The sequence below is a fragment of the Nyctereutes procyonoides genome, unplaced genomic scaffold, assembly GCF_905146905.1.
Source record: "Nyctereutes procyonoides isolate TBG_1078 unplaced genomic scaffold, NYPRO_anot_genome, whole genome shotgun sequence".
Lineage (NCBI taxonomy): Eukaryota > Metazoa > Chordata > Mammalia > Carnivora > Canidae > Nyctereutes > Nyctereutes procyonoides.
The window spans coordinates 37087224-37111194 of record NW_026575044.1 but is presented as its reverse complement, the minus strand read 5'-3'; the positions used below and the strand labels follow the sequence as shown (position 1 = coordinate 37111194).

The 23971-nt window shown below is 38.6% G+C and overlaps 1 protein-coding gene across 7 annotated transcripts in view; it reads right to left on the bottom strand.

Moving 5' to 3' along the window:
* The window catches only part of OSBPL1A (oxysterol binding protein like 1A), a 223488-nt gene that overhangs the window by 79681 nt on the left and 119836 nt on the right, over positions 1-23971 (bottom strand). For all 7 annotated transcript variants that reach the window (XM_055324315.1, XM_055324316.1, XM_055324317.1 and 4 more), the window contains one exon: positions 7447-7609. In XM_055324315.1, coding sequence (XP_055180290.1) covers positions 7447-7609 — 163 coding nt within the window. The remainder of the gene's footprint in view (positions 1-7446; positions 7610-23971) is intronic.

The window sequence follows — 23971 nt, the reverse complement described above, 5'->3', positions numbered from 1 at the left end:
GTGACAGTGGGAACATGGGAAGCTTTTCAGTGCCGTAAACAATGTCCTCAGTGGCACAGGATGGAAAAGAAGCTACTGGTGAGATAAGCATGAAAGCAGCATGTGAAAGCAATGGACTACAGAAATGGAATAGGACCTCGGGGCAGCAAAAGAGCACACATGGGCTCTAGTGCCATGGGCTTACAGCCAGAGCCACCAGCATGGCCCTGGCTATGGCTCCAGCCTTACCTAGTCCCTTGAGGGCTGAGGCTGGCAAGAGGAGAGGGATGGTGTGCTATCCTATAAGCAGAGTACAAGGCAGGGGAATGATCCCATGTTGCCCCATGAAAGCTAGGCCTCAAAGGCGGATAAGACGTGAGGGCACATGTGGAGTGGTGGGTGGGGTAAAGATGGAGAGGATATGGTGCAGTCAAAGCAATGTTGGGATCAAGGTTTTTAAGAGTGGGTCCAAAGACAGGAGACAAGCGTCAAGCTGTGGGCCATACAGATAGGATGGTGCTGACACAGTTCCTGAGAAAGGCAAACTCCAAGGTCCGGTCTTGGCAGTGAGCAGCTGGGGTGGAGGGCCAGATCCCTTGTACATTATACTGACACTGTCTTTCCATACGTTCATCTCTTGCCCTAGACTGACCGTGAATCCCCCAGATTGAGGGACCAGATCTTTCTTATCTTGGTATCACTGTGCCTAACAAAGCACCTGACACACAGTGGGCACTCAGTAGATACATCTGGTTAATGAAATCCTCTCAATGCTAAGGACAGTACAAAGTGCACGTGGCTTACAATAAATATTTAATGAAGATATCAATTTAGTCAATAAAAACATTTCAGAAAATGAAGATGGACCCAGAAGGTCAACCCAAAACCTAAAGGATAAATTATACTCAGCAGTGTCTACCTATAGCACAAATATAATATAAGGAAGCTGCTAGATAGTTTTTTAATGCAACAAACACAAAGCTAGATTCAGAGCCCCTGCCACTTAATTGGATTTTCTCTAGAATGTTTCATGTTTCAAATGGAAGCTGTTAAGAGCCGTATTCTGTGGTACTCGATTTGCCGTCTATCACATCAACTAATTAATATGTTTTGTATTGGGCAGTAGAGAAGATACAAAAGTTAAATACCACAAGGTCTCTGCCTTAAGAGAAATGTAGTGTTGTTGAGGATATAAGAGAAGAATACACAAAAAGTTAATTAACAAGAAAAAGAGCAAGAATAAGGCACTGTGGCTAATTCTCAGAAGAAGGAAGGGGGAACAAGAGAGAAGTAAGTGCCAAGAATACAGAGGTGGGTGGTATCGCCAAGCACCAGGCTGGTGCAGCCTACAGTAAAGACACACAGAAGAGAGCCGGATAAGAAAGGGACGGACAGCCAGTTTAAAAATAAGCTGTAGGAGAAGACAACACTGGGCCTGGGAACAATGACCACTTTGGTAAGACCCTATGTCTTCTGTACGTCAAATGTCAGTGGAGATGGTATCACTTTTCTCCACTGTGACCTGTAATACTTACTGAATTAAACTCTATTTGACAGAGGTCATAACTGGTTCTGTGTTACTTTCCTCCAGACAAAACCCAAATTGTTATGTGACCACTTCCCATTTTGAAGTTTTGACTTAAAAAGACATGAGCACCCACCCCTGCAACTGGTGAGAAATGCTAAAACTGGCTTCAATTTCATGACATAACTCTCTATTGGTTTTGCCAGTCTACACTATTGGATTGTATGCATTATTCATGCACATTTCAACCAAAATAGCATTAAGAGGAAAACCTAGCAAGAAAGCCTTTTTTGAGCAACTGATCTCAACATGTTTCTAAAAAGGAAAACGAACAGACAGCAAGAAAACCAATATATTTTGAAGTTATAATATCCAAAAGGCAAGAATTTTGGTGAAACTGCCATCTCAGTCAGACCAGTTCTACAAAATAACAGCCACAGAATTATTTAACTGGTAACAGATGTTTCAAAAATAATTCCTTAGAAGATTACTAGAGATTCACGAAGTCAAGCACCCTGAATTGTCCCTCCCCCTTAGCAACTTTTTCATTCCCCTCTCCTTTCTGTGAGCAGGTCTCAGAGCCCAAACTGGATTGTTAATTTCCTCAAGCACAAATTTTATGCTTTGATACCATCTCACCCCAGCTCACTCCTTGCATCTCTCTTCTCCCACACAGAATCCAAAGTGGAGCACGAAGACCATATGAAATCAGCAAGCACGACCAATTCTCTTGTATCGAATACCAATGCATTTTTAGGGAGGACAGAAATATCAGTGGCATATGTTCAAAACCTGCATCCCATATTTAGAGAGGAACTCGGGGATCTAAAAAGATAAAGTAACCATGGTCATACAAAGACCAGTACAGTACAATGAAGAGCCTATGAAAGAGGTGTCAGTGAGTGAGCACTAAAGAAGAAATGATTAATTCTGCCAGGGGAGTGAGGAAAGACAGCTCAGGGGAGGAGGTAATCTAGAGGTAGGAGAAGAGGGGAGCAATAGAGCAAAAGTGAAACAGAAAGGGTAGGAATATGGGACGCCTGGGTGGCTCAGCGGTTGAGCGTCTGCTTTCGGTCCAGGGCATGATCCTGGAGACCTGGGATAGAGTCCCATGTTGGGCTCCCTGCAGGGAGCCTGCTTCTCCCTCTGTCTGTGTCTCTGCCTCTCTCTGTGTGTCTCTCATAAATAAAATCTTAAAAAAAAGTGGGGGTGGGTAGGAATATGAAGAAGGAACCACTTTCTTCTTCCCTAAAGTGGTTCTATTATTTCTATACTTCTTTCACTTGCAGTACAGCATTTTTCCAACAGAACCAGTTTTCCTTTAGTTTCTTCTTATTTTTTTTTTGCTTCAGTGTGCATGACTGTTAGGCCCCTATACCAGGAAGTGGTCACTTTATGGTAAGATCAGCAATTTCACTCAACCATTACTTTTCTTAAACCCACATACATCCATACATACACACACACACAAAATTAGATGTTGCTCCTTTTAACTCATATTACACAACAGAATTCAACCAAATTGTGAATAAGAAATCTGTTTGCTTAAGGGAATTTTATGAAATCTTTAGTCACTGTGCATACTTGAAAAGTAATGCAAATATGATCAAGAGATCCCACTGGGCTGGAAAAATTAGGCTATACTGTATGGTTACACCAAGGTTTTCTCTCAACCACACTGTATTAGATTTTCATTGATCCTGCTTATCTGAAAAACCTAAAGGGACATAAGGGAAAAGCAGCTAAGAGAAAACGGGAAGTTACGTGGACTTCAAGTCTAAACAAATAAAATTATCCTGTTTTTTAAAGGAAGTAACAGAAGTTGTAAGCAACTTTTAAAAAGAAAATTAAACATTTAGTCAAAATAATTTATGAATATTTTAAGAGAAGACTCTTTAAGAATCTTTTTAAGAATCTTTTCATATCTCTTAAATATTAGCTTGATTTAATCTCTTACTATGAGTCAGCAATTAAAAATAAGCTTTAAATGAAATATAGGTTTGCATACGTTTGGTCTTATTTAAGTCCACACCTAGTAGCCTGCTGTCACTACCATGTTTCAGGGTTGGTGAAGCCTGGTGTGGCTAACACAGTAAGTAAAGGGAGTAAGGCAACAAGGCTGATTTGAGGACACAGGCAGAATGTGGACCATGTCAAGAGCCTTGAAGGCCTGTTAAGGAGTTTGATTTTTATTTTCAGTGCAATGAGAAGCCACCACAGGATTTTAGGCAGGGGAATGCAATGAGGTGACAGTCTGCAAAGTGTCACTGTGGATAGTGTGTATAGAGTGAACTTCAGGAGGGCAAGGCTGGAAGCATTCCAAGGCTGGAAGTTAAGCAGCTGGACAAGAGTGGGTACAGCACAGGTGATAATAAGCGCTTAGTGTGCCAGACACTGTTTTAAGTATAAATATTTATGATAAGCTCATGATCCATCTGCAGATGAAGTAATGAGGCACACAAAAGTGAAGTAACTTTCCAAAAGATATAGGAATTGGCAGACCAATAATTTATCAACAGCCTCCAGCCCCAGCTTTTGACCCTATAGTAACAGAACATACATGGCTTCCAGGTATGATTTTAAGACAGAAACGGACAAGCTTTAAGCTAGGTTTCATTGATTTGGCACATGAATATCACAAACCACTCCTAGGTTTCTGGCTTTAGGAGAGGAGAGAGGTGCCATTTACTAAAGCGAGGCAACACCGAGAGGAAAAAGAGAAGGATCATCTAGGAGAAAAAATACATTTATTTATCCAGCTGACAGCTAAGTATATAAGTCTCTAACAAGAGATCAAGAGGTCAGGGTTAGAGCTGTCAATTTGGTAATTGTGGTAGTCAGACTAATGGTCCCCAAAACATGTCCATGTCCTAGCCTCTGAAAACCAGTGGAAATATTACCTCACAAGGTAAGAGGACTCTGCCGACATGATTGAGCTGAGGGCCTTGAAGTGGGGAGGTCACCCTGGATTACCTGGGTGGGCCCACTGTGATCCCTAAGGTCCTTTAAAATGTAAGGGAGAAAAGTCAGAGGCAGAGACAGAGCCTGGAAGATGTCACACTGCTGCCTTTGACGAGGAAGGATGGGGCCTCAAGTCAACGGATACAGGTGATCTCTAGAAACTAAAAAGGCTGAGGAAATAGATTCTCTCCCAGAACCTCTATAAGAAACACAGCCCTAATCAAGACCCTGACTTTGAGACTTCTGACCTCTGACTGTAAGAAAATAAATCTGCACTGTTTAAGCACATTTGTGGTAATTTTCTACAGCAGCAATAGGAAATGATTACAGGAATTTTAAGTCAGTACTTAAAATGATGCGGTATTGAAAGTGAAGGTGGAAGAACAATAACCAAACAGAAGTCCTTGAGAAGGTGCCAGGAAAGGGGTACATGCACAAATGAGGAGGGGATGGCTTTAACTGAGGAGGGACATTTCTTCTTTTGCAACAGAAAGGAAGAAGGAAGCAGGAGTGGAGGTTGATGTGTAAAGATTATAGTGAGAAGATAAAGTCATTCCCAAATGATGGCTTTTATGATCTCAATGAATTATATGGCTCGGCTATCAGCAGTTCAAGACTTGAACCTGAGGCATCTGACTTAATCTTAATGCAGTTATAACATTGCATCAAATGATTTTCAAGATTTCTAGTAGGAAACAGTAGGAGTGGCCACAGAAAGGGTACTCTGTTCAGGCAAATATACCAAAACTCGGGGGGGGGGGGGTCACTCAGGGCAGGAAGGAGCAAAGGCATGGCACCTGTCCCCTCCTTCATTTCTACAACCATGGTAGAACAGGCTGATTGACCTAGGCTCCTGAACTTGGCCTCAGGATCCCTCTCAACACAGGAAACCCTAAAGCAGCAGGTCCCGCAAACCAGTCTGAATTGGCACTTGAACTGCAATATACTTGCCAAGGGTCACCTAGGGACTATAGTTCTTTTTATCTCTTCCTCCCAGAGGAGATGATTTTGGAGAGTGTTTTGAGTGCTAAAATATGACTGAGAAGCAGATAGATGACAGAAGCTGCTAAATGTCTATCAAGGAGAGAATGATCAAGAAAACAGTGGTGAATCACATCCTGGACTTCCACACAACCTTTAGAAAGAACGACTTAGAGTTGTACTACCAATGGGAAAGATTTCCAAGTTATGTTGTTACATGAAAACGCAGACCCCGAATGATCATACAGCTACTTCTGCTCCTGATTTACAACAAAACAAAGCCATACGTACATGTGCACATATACATGAACTGCCTTAAAAAGGGCCTGGAAGAGAATCTAAAAGGCTGTAAGACCTTCCAAGAAAGAGTGCATAATTAGGATAAGGGATGAAGGGAAACTTTCACAGAGTAATGCACATACTTTTACGTTGTTTATCACAATTTTTCTTAACATTTTCTTAAAAAAAAAAAAAAGAAACACCACAAAGGATGAGCACCGGAAGCATCTGGGCTCTATTATATTCAGACCTCTTTGTACTTAATCCTATGATCCCTCTAGTGACTTTCCCTTTTGGATGCCCCCGAAGGAAGGAATACAGGACATGACACTACTGGACTTGGCACAGGGTAGGTGTGAAAAAATGTCTGCAGCCTTCAATGTTATTCCCCCTCTTCTCCCACCTCCTTCAGTCATGTTAAACACTTCCTATGCCTGGTCACTCATCCCACTACTTCCAAATCCTAGCTTTACTTTCTCTTCCCAATGAGTCACTCCTTTCACAAATCAGTATCCTCTTTTCTTTAATTATTCCTAAATCTAGCTATTAAAATTACTTTTCCCGTTATTTGATTATTTCACACTTCCCACAAATAAAGGCCCTATTTGCTGCTCTCTCATAATGAATCTCTTCTCCAAAAGCCCACCAATCATTTTCTCTGTCTTATACGATCACACTGTTTTTAATCTCCTTAACCCAATCTTTAGTTTTCATTTCTATTGCCTCTCCTTGGGGTGCTTCCTTTATTCTGAATGTGATCCTTTCACACCTGCTATCCACTAGGGTCTCCTGCTTCTGTGGTCAAGTTCCAGGCAACCAGTAATTGCACAGATCCATCTATTCTCTAAGAACTTGATTGCCTCACGTTAGAGAGCTGTTCTCAGCCTTGCTCACCTCCAGCCACTCCCCCACCCTTACCACCCTCAAAAACTCTGAAGTCAATCCCTCAAAGGCAGAACCACTCAGTGGGCCACCCCCTCCCAGGGGAGTCCTACCTCTGACATGTCTCCTATTTCTGGAGCCCCTAGTACATATCAGGCAGGTTCTAAACATAGTTTTAAAATAGGAACTAGTTTAATCCTGCCTCAGCCTATTGATATCGACAATCTACTCATCCCTATTTTAAATAGGTGTAAACGGAAAACCAGAAGGGTTACAGAACTTATCCGGGGTCATGCAGCCAGCAAATGTCAGAGTTAGGATTCCAATTTTGGCAATGGGAGTCCACGCTCATCAGTATGAGTTTTTGGCATTTATTTCTGAGGCAAAATTAAGCACTGCTTTTCCTCTGCTCTAGCCACACCCTGGTCTCACCTCTACAGTGGCACTTGACACACTGTACTTACTGTAACCACGTGTTACTTATTTGCATCCTTTGAGGGTACAGAGTACTCTCTGACAACAGTTAACTTTCTCTATCCTTAAATATGCAATAGCACCTGGCACTAGGATGTATTTAACGGACGCTGAATACAAGAGAAAAAAATCAAATTCTTTATCACTCCCTCCCTAGCTTAGCATACACCGTAAATGGAGACAAGCTCATTCTCAACTTTCAGCTTCCTGCCTCAATAACAGAACAGAGAAGACAGATGGTGTGGGGAGCGGTAGTGTTACATCTGCTCAGTCCACCACACTCTAGATGACATTTACCCTCCAAAGACATCTAGGAGCTGGGCTTCCAATCGCCAACAACACAGATGGCAGGATGCTAGCGTTACCTGACAGCGCATCATAGAACTCGTCCTCACTGAGGATGCTTCGAGGAGGTGAGCCTTCAACCAGAGACCGCTCTAATTCATGATGCTCGGTGGCCAGAGTCTCCAGTGCTTCTGACAAAATTTTGTTTTTTTCTTGTTCTTGTTCCAATTTAAAATTCCTCACCTAGAAGAAAACAGATATTAAAACAAACAAACAAACAAACAAAAGACTTCAGAGTGACAGGAGACATCGACTTATGCAGAAGGAGGTAAAATTTATTTGCTTTTGATCCAGTTCAACTGCAACAACAGAAATGAAAACAGTCGTGTGATATACACACATGGATGAATGAGCACAATTACTAAACCAATTCTGTTCTTCCCATGGAGCCTTTTCTTACAACAGCTCTAGCTAATGAAAACGGATTAAGACTAGCAAATTTGGCTCAAAGGATCAAGATTCTAGTATAAGAACATGAGCCAATTCACAAGTCAAAGTTTTTTAAAAATATAGTCTCTCAATATTAATCATGAAATTAAGCCAGTTTTTGAACAAAATAATTAAAGCCATTCTGAGTATTAAAATGTGTACCACACTAAAGCATAAGATACCATCGGGACACCTGGGTGGATTAGTAGGTTAAGTGTCCGACACCTGATTTCAGCTCAAATCTTGATCTCAGGGTGGGGAGATGGAGTCACATGTTGGGCTTGCACTTAATGGGGAGTCTGCCCAACATAGTCTCTCTATACCCTCGCCCCCCACCCCACTCACATGCTCTTAAAAAAGAAAATTAAAAAAAAAAAGCAAAGAAAAAAAAAAGCTTAAGACAGAATCCTCCAATTTACTTCCAAAATAGCTTATATCTCAAATGAAAGGAAATGAGTAGCCAGGCAATGACATTTTGACTTCCATTTTTCGATTCCATATTTTGGTTATAGTTCCATATTTTACCTTGAATTTATTACACTAACAAAAAAAAGGGATTATAAAAAAGGCAAAACCTGGTTTGATTTTTCATCTTTTAATAAGATAATCTATCCTCCTGCCTAAAAACAAGAGCATCTCAACCTGTGCAGTTAACTAACATCTCCTGAAATTTAGGTAAGCCAATCCTCCTACAACAGAGCAGGTGCTAGATTTGATGCGGATAGTTTTACCCATCTTGGCATCAGAACTCTAGGAATCTCATGTTCCTTAGCTGCTTCACCTAAAAATTAGACAACAGTGGAATCCTCTATCAGTAGCCTTCAACCTTTATTTACTTATTTTTTTTTTTAACTTTAGCAGAGCAGAACCTTTCTCAAAAATAACCCCAACACAGGAAACAGATGTTTTAGAAAGCTGCGCTGGGTGACACTGGTAGAATCAGGAGCACTATGGCTTCTTTTCTCCTCTATCCACAGCAGGGGATGTTCCAACAGTTTGAGAAGCACCGAATAGGGAGACTCTACAACCTCCTATAGGTTTCAAGTTCAGTGTCTGGGTCTTGGGAGTCACAGAGACCACTCAGCTGCTCCCTGAATTAGTCTCTCTGCTGAATCTCACCCTTTTACCTCCTGACATCCCCGGCACATTCTCCTCCCTGTGATTCTGACACCAGACTCCTCTGCAGCCCTGAGTTGCTGAGAGCCACATCAGATTCAACACTGAGAGTCCTGGACAGAACTTAAAAATACAGCCTTATTGAAATCCTAAGTTCCTAACAGAAATAGAGTAAAACCTTTATCATCTTGGGAACAGTTCCAGTCCTCAGGCACCTCAGTGTTTATCATTAATGAGATTATCATCAGATTATTGACTTACTGTTTGTGATCACAAAATAAGAGCAATAAATAGTAAATAAGCAAAAACATGCAGAAATAAAAAGATTAAATACTTACAAAATTACAGTTTTTAAGAAACTGCAAAATACTTATAAATACTCCTATAATCTATATTTTTATCTCCAAAGGAGGTAATATTCTGATTATGGCTGGAGTCAACTTAAAAAACAAAACAAAACAAATTGTTCTGCCTCATTTCATGGGTTAGACAATTCATTTATCTGTAAACAAGGACTACAAAATTGAGCACAATGTCCAAAGTGATCCTTTCTTGAAATGGAAAAGATCTTTATAGTCCTGTTATATATGTAGATTCCAAAAATACCACTGCAGGAGGATCCAAGCTCCTTCACCCTGCCTACCTGCTCCTGCTATCTTTATCTTTTTAACTTTTCAAATATCAAAATGCAAATGCACTGTTGACACTGAACCTTTCAATATACGAATCAATTAATGCTTCTAGTTCACAAATACATTAGTTTTATACCTACATATGCCTAGATTTTAGAATAGTGGCAAAAGAAATGATCAAGGTCCCCAAATACCATGTTCCCTCAACAAAATCTTATTCAAAATCCAACTTATCCTTTATCCATCTAAAATAAGCACCACTTCATTTCTGCTACTTGGACATATTTTCTCACTTGTTCTTAAGAGGAGTGAAAGGGGTGGGAAGCAGAAACAGAAGAGACTCTCACCACTATTCTAGCTCTTACCTTGTTTTTGTTGATCTGACTGCATTTGTACTTGTTTCAAGGCATCTTACTCTAAAATTACACACAAAATGACAATTGCTTTCATCATGTACAGTGATGTACCTGAGAGTAGGTACATACATCACAGAAACTACAGTAAAGAGCTCTTTATTGCTTTAGAGAAGCATCTAGGATCACACTGCCATCGATACCATTTAGCCAGTTAGATCACTGGAATAATGTAATTTCAAATCCTCTACTGGTATTTCAGAAACACCAGGAGACAACCTGGCATTTAAAAATTACTGCAGAAGCCCAACATATATGTTTATAATTACATAAGAACCTTTCTAGAATATGAGTGACATTTTTTCAAATTAAATATAAAATTCAAATATAAAATGTATACCCTCAGCCCTGTAACTTTCCCATAACAAAAATTAACATGTAACATAGCAAACATAAATGTCGTACTTACTAGGAATAATTTAAGAACTAAACCATCAAACTCTTAATAATAAACCCATATCCACGTCTGTATTGCTTTAGATTAATGCAAATACAAGCTTTTCCACTAGAGTCTTCTCAAACCACAGCAACATGATCATCTTATATCTCACTCCATTTCATGCTGGCAATTGGAAATTCACAATGAACACTTCCAAAGTGTTCGTCACACTAACAGTGAGCAGATGCAGGCTAAAGAATCAAGAGTTTTAAAGTTACATGCTAGCCAGTACACACATTTTATCTACTCTCCTTCTATTAAGTACTCTATTTCCCCATGTTCCACGGAAGCTAAGTTGGACAGAGACAATAATTAAATCTGGCAAAAACACACTACTAGTTGGGGAGTAGGCGAGAGTATTCACAGAATACTGTGTCCAATTATCCAATTACAGGTTAGAGGAGATTCTGGCCTTGATCAATCTAGTCTCTTTCAACTGGCCACACTCCCATCAGCTAAATAGCATCAGCCTTACTCCTTGTGATTGATGTATGGCTACAAGAACACAGAATGTATTAGCTTAACACTGAAATACTAGACCTGAATTTAAAATGTCTAATTTTCTCTCTCAGGTAAGGAATTACATTGACACTTCTTTTTGTGGTTATGGGACCAACACTAGATGGACTTCAAAACTTTTTAAGTTATGTGTGCTTTAGCTGACTCTCTGCTGTGGCCACATAGCTGTTAAAGTGGGCCTGGTCCTTTATTGTTGGTAAAGGCTCTTCTGCTCCCAGAAGACTACCTAACTGTTTCGCTGTAGGAGGATGGAGCTCATGTGAATGACTGTCAGAGTTACTTCTAAATGCAGTGTCAGGCTGAATGACCACCTCCTCACCTCCCAGGTCCAGGAAAATTAAGGTCTGAGCCCATGTCTGAGGCACAATCAAGTGTGATAATATATAGCCTCAGGAACACAGCGTGTAGACATACTTTGTTTTATGGATTTACAAAGCATCTTTACACACATTATTGTTTGAAGTTTTCATGGATTCTAATGCTCTTCTTCTGTGCCATCCCAATACTGCCTTTCCAAGTGTGATGCATTTCTTGATGTTCCCGAAGACTTTTCTTCTGTCCTTTCCATTACTAAAAGACACTTATTTAGGAATAAATATGCTTCAGGGATCGAAGCAGATCTGCTTGATACAGTCTGGAGAGGAGGCAGGCTACACAAGGCAGTTGTGGGAGGAAAGGACTGCAGAAAGCTTGCAGGTGGCCTTAAGAACCCTAGCTTTGAATCTGTGGGATGGGAAACTGATGGAGAGGCTCTGAGCAGAGGTGAGCAGAGAAGTAAAGTTGTCTGATCTACAACTGAATACAAACTCCCTGGCTGACCTCGTGGAGAACCAGGAGGAGGTCAAGAGTCAAATCAATAAGATCCCTTAAGAGGCTGCTAAAACAGTCCAGGTAAGAGATGGGTAAGAGCAACAAAAGTGTTCTTAAGTAGTGAGATTCTGAATACACTTTGTAAGAAGGCCTAAATAATTTGCTGACAGGGTGCCTGCCTATAGGATACGTTAAAAAAAAAAAAATCAAGGATGATTTCACAGTTTTGGCCTAAGCAACTAAAGACAGAGCCATCGTTCCCTAAAACAGGGAAGACTGCAGAAGGAATGGGGACAATTAGGAACTCCTTTCATATATGGTAGGTATGAGATGCTATCAGACATCCAAGTGTAGGTGTCAAGTAGACAGACATCAAATCAGGTGTTCAAGGAAGAGGTCCAGGCTGGAAATAGAACTCGAAGTATTTTGCAAATATATTATGAGCTGAAAGAATAAGGAAGCTGTAAGGAATCACTGAGGGAGAAAGTGCAATGTAAATAGGAAGAAATCCAAAGACTTACTTTTTCTTCTGATAGAAGAACCAGTACAAGGAAACAAAAAGAGAGAGGAAGAGATACAGAAGGAAAACTAGGTGTATGTGGTGTCCTGTAAGCATCTGAGAACTTTTCAAAGAGGATTTAGGCATCAACCATGTCAAACACCAATGATAAATATGGGAACTAGGAAAAAGGACCTCTAGGTTTGGTGACGGGATCGATGGTGAACTTAACATGGGCAGTTTCACCAGAGTTTGAAAGGATACTGAAGACAAAAGACCTGACTGGAGCAGGCCAAGAAAAATGAGAGAGGAAACCTGGAGAGTATAGCCCAAACCTAAGAAGTTTTGCTAAAAAGGGAAGACGACTACTGGGGCAATTGCTGGAAGGGGACAGGAAAGTCAACAAGGCTTTATTATGGAAGACAACTCAGCACGTTTCTATCCTGATGGGAAAGATTCAATAGAGCAGGGGTAATTAATGATGTGGGAGTGAGAGGACAGGACGGCTGGAATGATATTCTCAAATTTGCTAAAAGGATGGGATGTAATCCACAAGTATATAGTTGGCCTTTGTCAGGGCATGGAAAAGTTCATCCTTAGCTGCAAGAAAAAAGGCAGAGTGTAGATGTGCACAGATTTAGATGGGTAGATACGGGTAATAAAGTTTTGTCCTAACTGCTTTTGCTTCAACATGAATATACGAAATATGGAGAATAACAAAGAGGTTACCAACTTACTGATCCCAGCATGTGATGTAGTAAGAATCCTCTAGTCTCTTAACATATACAACATAAAAGAGTTCTCCCTGCGATAAAAAATGATCATTTCTAAGGCCCTTTAAAGCCTCATTCACACTAACCTGGTCAGCCTAGAACAAGGCAGCTATTCATTTTCCTGTTGCTTACAGTCAATGGCCACTGGCTCTTGCATCATTAAAAAATGTCCCTTTCTTACTGGCATTGCTATCTTCCTCAATTTGGCTCAAGACAAGAGAAAAAGGAAATCCCACTGGGAATTAACCTCCGTGCCTCTCTGCCCTTAGGTTCTACCTTGAGAAAGAAGATGAGGGCCTGTATCTGGTTGTTGACTTACTGACATACTCTAAGTAAAATAACCTCAATGGAACCTGTTAAACTGCTAACAGTTTCTGCTAGTAACCTATTAAAGTCACTTCCAAGTATATCTTTAGACATTTAAATCAAGGAGGAATTTGGGGGATAACTGGCTACTCCTATGTATAGGAAAGAGCCCAATAAACAGGCACTGAAGAAATATTTGGCAAATGGAGGTTTTTAAAAGCAATGTGGTAATGATACTGGGAGGAATACAAACTCAGGAATAAGTACAAAAGTACTTATTTTTGTCAGACTGATTTAAAAATAATGTCTCAAAGAAATAACATCAATGAGAAACTAGTAATACATACAAACAATATAACAATGTAGAACTATTCACTTCCACAGTATACTTCCAACAGCAGATTCAGCATGTATTTACTTCACTGCCTTGTTCAATGGTTCTTGTACTTAAAATAACTTGGTACAAGGTCTCATAAATAATTTTCTCTTTCAATTGCAAAGATGAATCATTTGACCACAATTATAACACTTATATAAGGTGTATCTACACTGAAGTTTCCACAAGTATGTTTACTTTCTATTCCAGAAGTAGGATTTACAGGATTATATTCCTAAAAGTACTATGCACAGTTCAATGCATAATTTCCAATATATAATATTCTACTTTATAGTATATTAAAAGTTTCAAAAAGTTTTCACGTATCATCATGTATACAACAGAATGCTAAATTGCCATGTAATGGTATATATTAAACACACTTTAAACAACTTTCAATGTAATGTAATAAATTGGTGTTGACTATATTAAAAGGGTAAAATTCTAAATCAGCCTATTTAATAAAGATTCTGAAATTTTTTCAAATACTTTCTTAATCATGTCTTTATCCCTAATCAAATATCTGTTCATAACTGAATTTCCTACTGCTAAGAATGGTTCCTGGAATATCCCTGGAATGGTTCCTGGAAAACAAGCATTGAAACAGTATTTTAAAATAAATAAACATTAAGGTATATAATAACAAGAAAGGTAGAGGGGGCACTGAAGCAATGCAAAATAATTCTTTTGAATAAATTCTTTTCAACTAGTATCCATATTTCAATGTTTACCAAGAAATAACTCAAGTGCAGGGCCCTCAACAGAAATGTCTCTAAAAATCTTATTAACTTTATTATGAGTTCACTGAGAAAAAAGAAGAAAAAAAAGAATCTCATAAGCATTTGTATGAACCATGGTTCTGTGTACACAGGACTAATTTTATATCTACAACTGATTATTTGTATAGCGTTTTACAGTTTAAAAGGTACTTTTACATACTATTAGTTCATTAAATCTTAACTCTATGAGGAGTATGTGTGTATGTGTATAAACTGAAGATCATAAAGTTTAAGTTCCTTGCCATAGGTTAGAGGAATAAGAACTGCAACCAAGATCTTTTAACTTCAAATCCCATAAGCTTTCCAATCCACAGTGTGACAATAACATTGTGATGGAAATAAGTGATCATAAGTCTCAGAAAACAGCCAGTTTCACTTTAGGGAGATTGGGGGAGGGTGTGTCCAGGAAGGTAATGGTTATCAGGTTGGTGGACCAGGAAAATGGGGGCGGAGTGTGTGAAGCAGACTGACCTGGACTACAACAAAACATCTGTTAAAACCATCACTTGGACCCCTGTCAGGGATTACATCATTGTAAAATGTCAAATTCATAAGGCAGATTAGAAACGTGCTGAATCCATGCTCACCAGGAGAAAGATTTCTCATTCCAAGAATGAGCAGATCTGTCCTGTTCAAAACCTGGCTTAGAGCCACGGTTCTCCATCATGAAGAGTATATCTAGATCAGCTAATATGATCTGTTTGGTTGTTTTTTGTTTTTTTGTTTTAATTAGAAGGCCTAATTTTAGCCCAGATCAACTGAATTAAGACTTCCAAGAATGAACAAGGTTTGTGTACTATTACAGAAATTGCTAATTTCTCCCACTATCTATAGAAGAATCCCAATTTGTTAGCTGGCTATAATGCCCTCCAGCTAAAAGATTATTTTTCAGTCTCTCTGGCAGCTGGGGCCATATGACTAAGTTCTGCCCACAAAGAATACAAGTATTGTGGGGAATTCACCAGATCTCCTTAAAGGGAAGGGCACACATCTATTTTGGCCCTTTGCTCCTTCCTGCTGACCATCATTTGATATATGGAATAGCCCCTAACATCTGAAACTACTATCCTAGGCTCATATTGCCCAACTCCTATCTTCTCTAAGATGGAAAAAGAATCTCTAACTTATTTAAGCTAATGTTAGGTAGCTTGGAGTTTCCTGTTTAATGCTAATACTAACAATAGTACATGTAATTTTTTTTTTCCCAAAGCGCTACAGATTATTCGGATGTGGTTCCTGATAAGAATTACTGACTTAGGAGAATTTCCATTTAGTTAAAAAATGTTTACTGAACACCTACTACTCTTCCAAAGTAAAGTGCTGAGGATACAAAGTAGAATAAGAGACTGGTTAATCCAAGAAGAGATTATACCCTGAGATTACAATGTGAGAAAAAGACACTTCACATTCCTACCCAGCTCATATATTAAAAATGTAAATCCAACATTACTTCTTAAAGCTTTTCAGTGGCTCCTTCTTGCCTTTGGTTAGTCTCTAAATAGAGTGTGTGTAACCACCAAGTATTAGAAAGTCTTTTGTATTTATTTTTGTCAAAAAAAATTAGACAAATATTAGTCAAAAAAAATAAAGATATGATATACACATGTAGGAAATATACAGATGGACAACCACGCCCTCCCATGGTCCACATGCCACATGGCCAAGGGTAAGGTACAAGATGCAGAGTAACTTCAGGATATTGTCATATGCTACAGATTAGTAGAGCTTGGTTATGAAGATTTACAGACTATATTAACTCCCAAAATACACCTATTATCATAAAGACCACTGCAAAGAACTTCAGATTAAAGATAATACTAACAATGTGGGGAGCCTAGATGGCTCAGTCGGTTAAGCATCCAACTCTTGATTTCGGCTCAGGTCATGATCTGAGGGTTGTGGGATTGAGCCCCATACACTCAACCACTGAGTCACCCAGGTGCCCCTGATTTTGTTCTCTTTCAAAATTGGTTTAGTTATTATAAGGCCCTTTGCATTTCTATATAAATTTGAGAATCAGTTTATCAATTTCTACCAAAATAAAACAAAACCAAAAAACCTTGCTGGAATTCTGCCTGGGATTACTTTGACTCTATAAATCAATTTAGGGAGACCAAACATCTTAACAATACTGAGTCTTCTGATACAAATAAGGATATCTGTTTATTTAGGACTCTAGTTTCTCCTCATATATCAAAAAGACAACAAAAACAAAATCTATCTCTTAATGGGTGTACAGACCCAAACATAAAGCCAAAATTAGGCCGCTTCTGGAAGAAAACACAGGAGAAAATCTTAGCAACTATGGGCTTGGCAAAGATTTCTTAAATAGGTCAGAAAAAGCAATATATATACAAAAAAAAAAAAAACTTGGACATCATCAATATCAAAAATTTTGCTTTTCAAAAGATAATGTTAATAGAAAGGCAAGCAAGAGAAAATATCTGTAAATCACGTAACCAATAAAAGGACTTGTATGGAGACTATAAGGAACTCCTATAACTCAGCAATAGAATGACCACCCAATTTAAAAACGGACAAATGATTTGAGCAGACATTTCTCTAAATATACAAATGACCAACAAATGTATGAAAAGATACTCAACACCCTCAGGCATTACAGAATGCAAATCACTGAGATATCACTTTATACCCCACTAGGATGACCTTTTTTTTTTAAAAAAAAAAAGGAAAATAAAGGGGCACCTGGATGGTGCAATCAGTTGAGCATCTAACTCTTGCTTTTCGGCTCAGGCGATGATCTCATTGTCATGAGATCCAGCCCCACATCAGGCTCTCTGATGCTCATAGTCTCTAAAATCAATCAATCTTAAAAAAAATTTTAAAAATTAAAAATGGAAAATAACAAGTATTGACAAGGATGTGGAGAAAATGAACCCTTGTGCACTGCTAATGGGGACATAAAATGGTACATGTAGTAGAAAACAGTTTGGTGATTCCTCAAAAAGCTAAACATAAAACCACCATACAACCTAGGAAACTTGCTCTTATATATAGTCCCAAAAGAACTGACATGTGTTCAAACAAATACCTATACAAAAATGTTCAAAGCAGCTCTATTCCCAACAACCAAAAGCTGGGAACCCAAATATCCACAAATGAATGAATGAATGTGTTATATACATACAATGGAAAACTATCCAGCTATAAAAAGGAACAAAGTACTGATACGTAGTACTATGAGCATGAAGATCAAAAACAGTATGTAAGTGAAAAGCCAGACATCAGAAGTTCACACAGTGTATGACTCATTTACGTGAAACGCTGAAAACAGGCAAATCCATAGGGACAAAATACAGGTAGTCATTTTCAGGGGATGGGGAGTGCCAGCTTCCTGGGTACAAAGTTCCCTTCTGAAGTGATGAAAATTGTTGTGCAAGTAGATAGAGGTGATGGTTGCACAACCCTGTGCTTTACTAAGTGCCACTGAATTCCACACTCAAAAGTTATTTTTATGTCTTGTGAATTCTACTTCAATTTTTTAAAAATTAAAAAACTAAAAAAAAAAAAAATTAAAAGCCCCATAAACATTCATTTCCCATATGACCTGGCCATTCTACTTATTCCTAGGTTATTTACCTAAATGAAATGCAACATTATGTCCACTGAAGACTTGTACAAATACTAATACCTTTATTTGCAATAGCCAAAAGCTAGAAACAATCCATAAGTCAATAGGTTTAAAAAAAAAAGTACATTATGAAATGGATAACTATTCAGCAATGAAAAGGAACGAACTAGCGATTTGTGCAACATGGATGAATATGAAGCCAAACCTCCTACACCTCCAAAAAAGTACAAACTGTAGGATTCCATTTATGTAAAATTCTAGAAAACTCCCACTGATCCCTAGTGATAAAAGCTGATAAATAGTGCCTGTGTATTGGGGTAGGTGGGAAAGTGGGGGGTATTACAAAAGGCAAGAACAAACTTCTGGAAATAACAGAAGTATTCTTTATCTTGATTGGAGTGATGGTTTCACTACTGTAAACACATCAAAAGTTACACTTAAATATGTGCAGTTTACTGTACATCAATTATAGGTCAATAAAATTATATAAAAAACAGTATCTGGCAAGAGTAAGGGCATAAAAATATTACTCATATATTGATAATGCAAACATTTTTTTTAAAGATTTATTTATTCATGAGAGACAGAGAGAAGGAGAGAGGCAGAGACACAGGCAGAGGGAGAAGTAGGCTCCATGCAGGGAACCTGATGTGGGACTTCGATCCTGGGTCTCCAGAATCATTCCCTGGGCTGAAGGCGGCGCTAAACCCCTGAGCCACCCAGTCTGCCTGCAAACATGTTTCAAAGAATATGTCTGAAAAAAATATTCACTCTGATGCTACTGAAAACCATGTAGAATATTAAACAGATACATATACTGCATTTGTGTGTTTGCCAACACGCATAAACCAAAACACAGAAAAATCCCACCAGTGGTTTGCTGGGCTCTGGTTTTCATATTTCTCTCCATGTTTAGCAGAAAATAGCTTTCTGTACATTTCTGTGCATCTTCCACATATCTCTAACTTTACAATTAGAAAAATTCCTTTAAGTATGTCTACTCAAGAATTGATGTTTGCATCAAATTTGCAAAAAACTGGCATTGCATCAAACACAAAATGTTTGAAAGGTACTCTCAAACAGTGCAGAATGCATGGCCTTCTGAGGCATCTAGTATGAAAATCCCAACTGAGATTCTGTTAAGCACACTCCTGTCTCATTATGGTTGCAAAGCTTCCACCTAAAAATAGCTTACTGTTACATAATCACTCACCACAGATTTATATATTTTATGTATCCTCGAAATAAATTTTTTTCAAGATAGGCCACAAGAGGTATAAACAATCATTTTTAAAAGCAGAGAAGTTTAATCATAATCTAAACAAATCTTATTTTGAGTTATTCAAGTCCTCTGTAGTTGAGAGGTCCGTTGATCAAAATAACTCCAGAAAGTTATACACAGAAGCAACACCTACCAAATCTAATTTTTAAGTGATTTTTTAAAAATTTACACAGTAAAATCCATTTTAAATGTATAGTTCAGTGAATTTTCACAAGTACACCCCCATGTAACCAGCACCACTACAAAGATAGATTATTTCTAGCCCTGCCCCCAATTCTCCTGGGCTCCTTTGTAGTCACTCTCCCGTTCTCCAACCCCCCCACCCCCACCTCAGCAAACACTGCTCTGATTTCCAGAGCCATGCTTTAGGTTTGTCTGTTCTTGATTTCAAATAAATGGAATCATGTATGATACATTCTTTTGTATCTGGCTTCTCTCACTAAGTACAATGTTTTTCAGAACCACTCATGTTGTTGCAAGTATAAGCAGCTCTCCTGCTGTTGCTGCTGACCATTTCACTATACAGCTACACCTTGACGTCCAACTCTATTTTTTCTAATGCCTTCAGCTTGGTCTCTGGAAACATCTATGTATGTGGAACATTAAGTTCAGGAAGATGATAACCTGATTTTTACAGAATTTTGATGTTTTATTGTTTTAACAAGTGCTTTCATAGTTCTCAACCTAGGGCAAAAACAAACACTAAAATACACTAGAATCACAGTTCAGTGGGCTGTAACTCCATCTGAAAAAAAAACATTTTAAATATCTTAAAGCAGTGCTTCCTAAGTTTTCAAGTCATGGCACAAAGAGAAAACCATCTTTGGAGGGCCCTCGGAAGAGATCAAGCAGCTGGTTTGGGAGTCTGGCCATTCTAAGTTGGAAAGATAATTTATCTTAAGCTCTCTACTCAGGAAGCTCTGTTAAGATTTAGTTAAAGAACAAATATTCTTGTTTTAAAAATCTGTATTCGAGTTTACAGAAGATAAAAATCTTTTGAGCACATAAAATTACATGCAAAATAAAATATTGATGAAGCAAACAAAATGAGGTGAAAATCTCCAAAGTCCTAAAACAATGAACGTGGCTTATTTTCCCTTCAAGAGGAACACTTAAAATTTTTTGTTTTGGGGGGTGCCTGGGTAGCTCAGTGAGTTAAGCATCAGCCTTCTACTCAGGTCATGATCCCAGGGTCCTGGGATCCAGCCCCACAACAATCAATAGGGCTCCCTGCTCAGCAGGAGTCTGCTGCTCCCTCTTCCTCTGCCCCTCCCCTGACTTGTGCTTGTGCTCTAATACATAAAGAGGAGTTGTGCTTTTCAAGCAACAAATATTCATCAACCACCTACACCATTACAGGCTGCAGAGGGTCACCAATGAACAAAATAGACTAAAAATCCCTGTGCTCAGAGAACTTACAGTCTACTGGGGGGAAACCAATAAGTAAAAATGTTTAGTGTGTTTAGTGTGGCAGAAAATAATGAAAGCAAAAATGAAGTTGGGAAGGGAAGGAAAGGCCTGGGAGACAGGATGACCAGAGAACTCATGATCAGGTTCCAACTGAGTTAAAGGCTTAAAAAGTAAGGGAAATAATCAAGCAAGGATTGATTCCTGGGAGAAACATGTTCCAGGAAAAGGAACAGTGAATGTTTTGAGGTAGGAACAGGCTCCCAAGTCTGTGGGACAGGAGGGGACTGCTGTCCTCAGAACAAAGCAGATTGGTTGGATGGGAGGGGGTATATACTAAGCATAGCATAGGAGAGGCTGAGAGATAGGCTAGCAGGGCCTTTCCCACGGGGCTCTGTAGGCTACTACTACCATAGCAATCAAGACTCTTTTCCTCCAATTGGATGGAAAGCCAACTGAGAGGTACCGTGTTCTGCACTCAAACTTCATGTGGAACACTAACTTTGTTTCTGGATGATGCACTTTGAGAAAAAAACAGAGATCATTGAAGAGTACGAAAAGGAAGGATCTGGAAAGCCTGACAGTTAAAAGAACTTGGAGACGCTTGCCCTGGGAGAAAAAGAATTTACTGGTTGATCCAACTAGCTGAAGTATTGTCACGGGAGATAGAACATGTTTTTGTGGTGCTGCAGAATGCAGACATGAATTAAAAGAAAAATGGAATAAGCTTCACCTTAACGTAAGGTTTAACTAACCTTCTAGTGTTTTAAGCTTTCCTACAGTGGAATGGGTGGTAAGAGAAAATTCATGTATAATAGTAGTAGTATCAGCAGGAAGTGCAGGAGCTGGTATCTAGCTGTGTTTATGCCAAATGTTACGATAAATACTTAGCATACTAGCTCATACAATCCTCCCACAATCCTATGAGGTAGGTGCTGTAAACAATGATGAAACTCAAGCTTCTTGAGATTACATGATCCGCCTAGGATCACATAACTTAAGTGACAGAGCTGGTATTCAAACCAGGTCTGTGTGACTCAGACACGAAACTTGTAAGTACTGGAGTACACTGCCTGTATATCAATTGATGACAGCATTCATAAGCATGTAAAATGACCGTCTAGCTAGGCAGGAAGCTAAACAGAGGATTCTTGCAAATGGAAGAAAATTCAATGACCCTCTAAGATCCTTTTGATAACTTTGTGGTTATATTTTCCCCAATTTTCTATCTTATTTTTAAAAATTTCCATTGACTTCAAGGTTTATAGAAATTTTATACTCAATATGGCTAAAGATCAAATAATAATTTCCTTACAGAATACGTTAAATTCTCTGTTCAATTCTAATGCTCAGGTTAATCATTTTCTGCTTTTGATATATTACTTTATTAGTTCCCATGGACAGGTGAAGGTAGGCTTGACCTAAGTATATCAATTTCTTTGTTTCATATTTTATATCTGTGGTTCAAATATATCTTAAATTTTCCTATGCTGACTCTGTACAGAAGATAAAATTCTTCTCAATAAAGCAATGATCTTTCAAAATACAATGGGAAGGCAACATGTGCTATCTAAAGTACAGAAAGATAATGAAAATAAAGGTAAAATATTGATATTTAGACCTAAGCCAAGTCTTAAGTCCACAGAAACCAAGAATCATCCTTGCTTTATGCAGCTGCTTTTTTTAAACTGGAGGGAAAAAGAGAGGACACCCGGGAGACTGTATGCCCTCTACCACACTTCAACAGGGCAACTTTTCAATGGTCTTAAAAATAAAAGAAAATCATGGCTCTGCAGAGCAATTATGAAACGATGTAGGAAGAGACAGTCTGTCAACCTTGGGATTGACATTTGGATCTAAAAGTGATTAACTTATCACAAAAACTTTTTCCATACTTCTCACCCATTAGGATGGCTACTATTTCAAAACAACAAGAGAAAAAACAAGTGTTGGATAGGATATAGAACAATATCCTTATGCACTGTTAGTAGAAATGTAAAATGGTGTAGCCACTACAAAAACAGTACAAGTCCTCCAAAAATGAAAAAGAGAACTATATGATCCAGGAATTCCACTTCTGAGTACATCATCACAGGAACTGAAGTGGAGACACAAAAACGTATCTGTATACTCAATGTTCATAGCAGCACTATTCACAACAGACAAAAGGCATCAACACAAGTGCAACATGTATGCATGAACGGTTAAAGAAAATGTGTGTATACACACAACGGAGTATCATTCAACCTTAAAGAGGAAGAAAATTCTGACACCTGCCTTACAACGTGGATGAACCCAAAGGCATTATGATAAGTGAGATGAAGCAGGCACAAAAGGACAGAGTAATTCCACCTATTGGAGATTCCTAAAGTGGTCAAATTCAGGGAGACAGCTAGTAAGAATGGTGGTTGCCAAGGGCTGGGGGAAGAAGAGAATGGGGAATTGCTGTTTAATGGGTAGAGAGTTTCAGTTTAGATGAAACTAAGAGATGGAAAGAGTTCCAGATGGTGGTGATGGCTGCATAACACAAGGTTCCTAATGTTACTGAACTATGCATTTACAAACAGTAATGATAAATTTTATGCTCTCTGTATTTTATCACAAAAAAAAAAAGGAAAACCTTTTCCAAATATTGGTCTAAAATACATAGTAAGTCTGATTTGCATGAATATGAAAAAAAAGGGAGGGTTCAATTGAACATTTGCCATATATTTTAACTTTGGCCCTTGAAACTATCTATTACAAAGTCAATTAATGCCAAAATGCATATATCCTCCACATAAAAGAAAACCACAGTATGGAGTCCATATCTAGTTCTAACACTATAACAACTATATACTTAGTATTTACTACTTGCAGAAAAATCCCAAAACACAATCATCACACTTGAATGGACTCTGGAGTACAACCACATTTAAGTAATTCACAAGAGAATGCTGTCATCCAGTGATTTCCAACTGGGAGGCTATGAAGATACACAATTTCTAATAGGGCACAGTAGGGTAGGACCTACAAATGATGGAGCCTACCACAGATACTGCGGACAAGCCACTAATCTGGCTCTGAATTCTCTTAAGGCCAAAACAGAAAGAGAAATACAATTATGCCCTTTTAATTGTCCACAAGGAAAAAAAATATATCAGTTCTTTAGGGAAAACAAACTCCCTCTTTGC